Below are 6,000 nucleotides of genomic sequence, written 5' to 3' on the forward strand. Positions count from 1 at the left end.
CTCAGAGGATGTAGACAACTATGTTGGACAGTGTGCCAGTGTAGTATACAAGTACTTGTACAACTGTATGGACTCAAGTCATACCCAACAGAACTAAAACCTGCTTCTCAAAGAAACACAATCCTATCTGGTGGACATCCTCTATCAACAGGCTTTACAACAAAAGGAAAAAAAAAACTGTTGTCCAGGGGGTAAAAAGGTACAAATTCCCAGTTGGAAAAACTCCCTCCTTAGCCTCCCCAAGCAGATTAGATCATTAGTGAAAACCTCCAAAGCCAATTATAAATCGAAACTAGCCTCTGAGACAAAGGAAACCACAAATCCTCCTTCAGTTAAGTCAGGAACCTCCATGGTAAAGCTCAGGTTTGTTCCGGCTTAGTACTTAACATTATCACTTAACACCAATCCTGTTGACTTAGCCAACCTGCTAGCAGATAGGTTCAGCACAAACTTCACCCTCTGTTCCCCCCAAAGGCCCTTTTGACATCCCTGATACTTGTCCCGCACCTCACATCTCCATAGATCAAGTGCTAAAGGCCCTATCCAAGGCAAAGAACACAGCTTCCATGGGATCTGATAATATCCCGGGCTGTATACTGCACGATGTCCAGCAAGAACTAGCCTCGCCATTGAGCACCTTATTCAACCATAGCCTAAGTACAGGCTTCATTCCAACAGAATGGGGACTCTGATGAAGCCTGGGATGTGCTGATGAAAGTGCTTAGTTGTTTGTGTGTGGAATAAAGCAGTGTTTCTTATACCATCGTTGTGGTGTGCTATACATTTTTTATTTATTTTATTTATTGTTTTTAGAGTGGGGAACTACCAGTCATCCTTTTCCACAAAGGTGATGCCACTATTGATCCTTTAAACTATCTCTCCATTAGCTTGACAAGTCTGATCTATAAGGCCATGGAGAGTAATATTATGGACCTCATAAACAAGGATAATAAATGGTCTCCGAGCACTTGACCCTACCCAGTTCGGATTCGTCAAGGGCAGATCTTGTCTGTTGAACCTGGTTGGCTTTTTTTGAGACAGTCACCAAGGCCCTGGATGAGGGAAAGTCAGTACATACAGCTTGCATTGACTTGGCCAAAGCCTTTGAAACAGTCCCCCACTCGGGCATCATTGAAAAGCTAACACAACTTGGAGTAAATCCCTATCTCATCAGGTGGGTGGCCAGCTGACTCACTGATAGGACCCACAAGGTCAAAATAGGTGCATGTACTTCTGACTGCAGTCCTGTCACTAGTGGTGTTCCCCAAGGATCTGTCCTGGGAATTCTACTGTTTGGCATGCACTTTTCAAAGGTCCAGGCAAAGATAAAAGGCTTGTGGCTGACAAGTTTGCAGATGACTTTAAGTCGGGTGCTGTCATTGACTCTGCAAAAGATGTTAACATACTACAAGAGGGTCTCACAGCAACAGATGATACTACAAGAGGGTCTCACAGCAACAGATGACTGGTGCCGAAGTCATGGCCTTAAGTTAAATGCAGAAAAATGTATTATCGTACCGTTCGGTAAAAACATGGCTGCTACTGCTTACCAAACCAAAGGCAACCTGGGTACACAGGTTGACAACAATCTCACATTTGACCATCATGTAGTGGGAGTGGTCAGAAAAGCCTTTTACTTGGTTCATCTCATAAGTAAAGAGATTGCTTCCAGAAAAAAGGAGGTTATTACCTCTCTGTACTCCTCCCTCATTAGGCCAATAATTGAGTACAACTCCCCATTCAGTATGCACCTCTCCAAACACCTGCACCAACTCAAAAGGCCACAGAAACACCTCACAAAGGGAATCCATGGCCTCCAACACCTGTCCTGTATGGACAGGCTCAAATCATGATCACTCTACTCGATATCATACAAATTGCTCAGCGGTGATCTGTGTCTAACCTTCAAGGCAATCTTGGGCCCTGCCCTACTAGAGAAGTTCCATATCCGTAAGTCTAGCTCCTCGCGCATTACCCGATCAAAAGGCCTAAATCTAATATGCGACATCAACAAAACCTGCTGGAGAGACCGGTTTCTCTCCCAGAGGCTGCCCCGTCTCTGGAATGGACTCCCCATACACGTCAAACAAAGTACATTGCTGACCCTCTTCAAGTGCAGTCTTGATGAGTGGATGTGAAGCCACAAATTTGTCCCAGGGGTTCCACCTGTGTCCCTCATTGACAAGGGAGACAGGTGCTGATTGAGGTTTCTTTTTTGGGGATAAACTCTTGGCTAGGCTTGTAAGAGCCCAGGGCCATTTGCCTAGTAACCTCCTATGATCCTATAAAGACAACAGCAAAAGGAGTAACAGGTATATAAAAAAGCAGTCTCGTTAACTCAACAGATAGCACATTCACTTTTGGTATAGAAGTTTGCAGGTTCTTTTTCCACATCAGCTAGTTAGATTAAATTTTCCAGTACAGAGGGCAAATGCTGCATTCCTGAATGTGCCGTCCTTCAGATAAGATATTATACAAGGCCCCATCTGTCTGAGTTTATCATAACTCGGGTAGATGTAAAAGGATCTCATGGCACTTATTGAAAAGAGTAGAGAAAGTTCCTTGATGGTCCTAGCCAAGTTTCATCTAGTTGGTATGAATACCACCTTGTCTCACCTCTGAAAAGAGGCCATTTCCTTGGGACTAAACTGGCCAGCAAAAGTGTAAATAAAAAAAATATAAGTAAATAAAATAAAACAAATTTAGGCATACTTAAACAAGCAGCCGTTACATACAACTACATGTGAAGTGCAAGAGGAAGGCAGTTCTGGTTACATTTCTGAATGCTGATTGGCAAACATCAAAGAATCGCTGCAATACTAATTTCATGAACTCTTATTGTACACAGAATCAGGAATGGGGCCACTTCTTGTCATGGCATTAGCAACCCAGTGCATTTGGAGTAATTAAAAAGTGATTTTTAACCCCTCTCCCCCCAACTATTTCATTTTGCTGTGTCCCCATCAATATGTATACTGCTGAAAAAATGCAGGTGTAGTCATAAAAATTTTTATTGCTGTTGCCTTAGGTTTACCTTCATTTATTTTGTATCCTGAAACTGTTTCAGAATATTCCAGAGCACCAGAATATCTTGTTTGGGTCTTCCAAATGTTCGTAATATCATTTGCAACAAGGTTTCCCACTCTTGATCAGCACAGCTGTTTTATCATCAGATTTGAATCCCTTATTTTTCTTCTTAAAAGACTCCATATGTTAAGCAAATAGATGAGAAAGAGGACGTCCTGCCTAGTTCCCCTTCTGAAACTCAGGTATGCCTGATAGTAGCCTTCCCATGTTTATTCTGTTCTAATCTGTCATGCATTTTTCCTTATTAACTCTGTTTTAATGGGAAGTGCAAATACTGCCATTGCTTTGCAAATAAAATCTCAACAGATTCAGTGGAAGCTTTCTGTGCATCCAAGTTTACCAACAATAATGGTGTTTATATTCCTTTTTCTGATTCTATCTGAATCCTTATTGTTTTTTTTTAATATTGTCAAAATGTATGTTTCTCTTCCACAATTTTGGTATCACTTTTGGGATCCTTTAACTGATGTAGACATAACACCATCATAATCATGATTTAAAGTAGTAATTGTTCATTAAGACGCTGCATGTGTGGGGTCTTTCTTCACCTGTGGCAACACTGCTGCCACTGCTTTCCTCCAGGATGCCGGCACTTTCCTCTTTTAATACATTATTAAACAATGCCTTCCACGCCTATTGATTTCTTTCTTCCCAGCTTTAAAGTTTGTGTATGAATGTCATCTGTTCCTTGGGATTTTCATGAGGATTGACTGTACATCGTAATATTTATTTCTTCTCTCTCTATCAGCAGTTCAGTCTCTCCATCCTCTGACACTGGCAAACCTAAATCTTCCATATGTAGTGTGTGTGTATGTATATATATATATATATATATATATATTAGTATATTTGGTAAACTATACTAATATATATACATATATACATACACACACACACACACACACACACACACACACACACACACATATATATAGTAGTATATTTGGTAAAATAGACCCGTGGTAGTGGTGCTGCAGTAGCGTTGTCGCCTCACAGCAAGACGTTGTCCCGTTCGATTCTCAGCTAGAGCATCTTCTGTGTGGAGGCATACGTGAATGGGCATGCCTTCGTTGAAGGTTGTGCATCAGGGCTGGTAAATCGGCACGTAAAAATCCACTACCAAACATTAGCGGACCGGAGTTCCGCTGTGGCGACCCCTAACCGGGATAAGCCGAAAGACGCAACAAGGCACAACGAAGTATATTCGGTAAAATGTTACTTTATTCTATTCACTATAGAGCTAAGTCTACAGGCATATGTTAGTTGCTTTACTAGCTGCTTGAAGTGGCTGCTTTCAGTCCTGTTTTGAACACTTAATAGAGCTATGCTTTTCACCTCTTTCATATTGAACAATAGGTAAATAGCTGAAGAACTTTTTTTTTTCATCTTAATACAAGATGGTGGGATGGCAGACTGTTTTCATTAATCATAAAATAACAGTAACTTGCAGAACTGTCATTACAGCTGAATTGGGGGGGCACCTCATTTATGATGTATAGACCAAGCTGTATTTTTGCAGGAGGACAATGGCATGGTTTTACTGTGTCATACACTACCATCTTGGGGTATAAGAAATTAAAATGCACTAAGCATTTTTGAGTGATTCTGATGCGGTGTTTGTACAAATTTTTTTCAGTTTTAGGGTGAAGTTTTCCTTTAATCAAGACGTGATTTAGAAGGAACTTCTTTCTTTGCGATCTAACTTTATTTCATAATTGCTTACAACCACCAGTAGGTTATGTCCAATGAAGTACTGAAGTATCTTATGTTAGTGTCGTACGTAATGTTAAATTCCATAGAACTGTAGCCAGAAATTTCTCCATTAATGAGAAATCAAAAAAAAAAAAATCTCTATCTAATTTTGCCTTTTTTTTTTTCAGGCTCACGTGTATTGTGAAGGTGAAGATATATTTGATGTCATGTTAAATCAGGTAGGTCACACATAGGAAAACAAACAACTTTGATAAGAGTGTGCACTAAAATGTGCCAGACAATTCCAGTAGCATGGGGGGATGTAGGCTGTGTTTTCACAACTCCACTAGTGAGGATCTGAGTAGCTGCTTTAGTGCAGTGGGGCCCGAGAAAATGAGAAACCAGAGGCTAGCTTACCTTGCCGTGAGAAGCAGAAAGAATACCTTACAACTGCAGCAGCTTGTAGATGATCACCTTAAGGTGGTGGGGGGCACGTCTGCATGCTTGTCACATGTGGAAAGGTGCATGCTTGTATGTGTCTGGTCCTTGCACATAGTGCTTTATGTGGGGTATTGAATTAAGGATTGGCAATAAAAACTGCCCAGCCTTGCAGTGGGAAGTTGACCAAGACCTTTGGCCCACTTCTCACCCCCATAAGGAAAATAAATTTGTGTTTGGCATTACAGAAAGACTTTCTGGCCTGAGTTTGAAGAGATAGTCACCAGGAAAAAACAACACTCTTATTAACTTTGAATGGTTAGCATATTAAAACTTTACCTTAAAAGAGAATTTTAGTGAATAGAACAGCCTCAGTGATGCTGCTTTTTGCTTGGTTCTCACTTGTTTTTCTTTTTTCTTGCTCATTTGTTGGGGAATTTAGAAAGAGACTGAAACAAACATTTAGTATGTAGCCTAGGTTTGGGGGTGAGGGTTAATGTCCATTCCTACAGTATACAGTGTAGAAGAGTTCTTAAAACTGAAGATGGAGAAAACAGTGGAGCCCTGTGGGTTAAATCCTGGAATTCTGAAAGAAGTATGTATTGATATATGTCGCACCTCTCACTTCTGCCTTTAAGGAACTATAGGAGATCAGCATATTGCCGGAGGGTGGAAGAAGGCGTATAGCTTTCTTTGTTGTAAAAGTGAATGTACAGGAGTGTACAGATTATTTATTTTACAGTTGTCACAGGAAATATTTATGAAATGTGGTGTAAACAGTGT

At 40.6% G+C, this 6,000-nt stretch overlaps 1 protein-coding gene across 3 annotated transcripts in view; it reads left to right on the forward strand.

Annotated features, from left to right (window-relative positions):
- Positions 1 to 6,000, forward strand: part of PARP2 (poly(ADP-ribose) polymerase 2) — a 1,124,938-nt gene that overhangs the window by 584,602 nt on the left and 534,336 nt on the right. For all 3 annotated transcript variants that reach the window (XM_044058251.1, XM_044058252.1, XM_044058253.1), the window contains one exon: positions 4,968 to 5,018. In XM_044058251.1, coding sequence (XP_043914186.1) covers positions 4,968 to 5,018 — 51 coding nt within the window. The remainder of the gene's footprint in view (positions 1 to 4,967; positions 5,019 to 6,000) is intronic.

This window comes from Protopterus annectens, chromosome 16.part0 (assembly GCF_019279795.1).
Source record: "Protopterus annectens isolate FY-2018-M chromosome 16.part0, PAN1.0, whole genome shotgun sequence".
Lineage (NCBI taxonomy): Eukaryota > Metazoa > Chordata > Ceratodontiformes > Protopteridae > Protopterus > Protopterus annectens.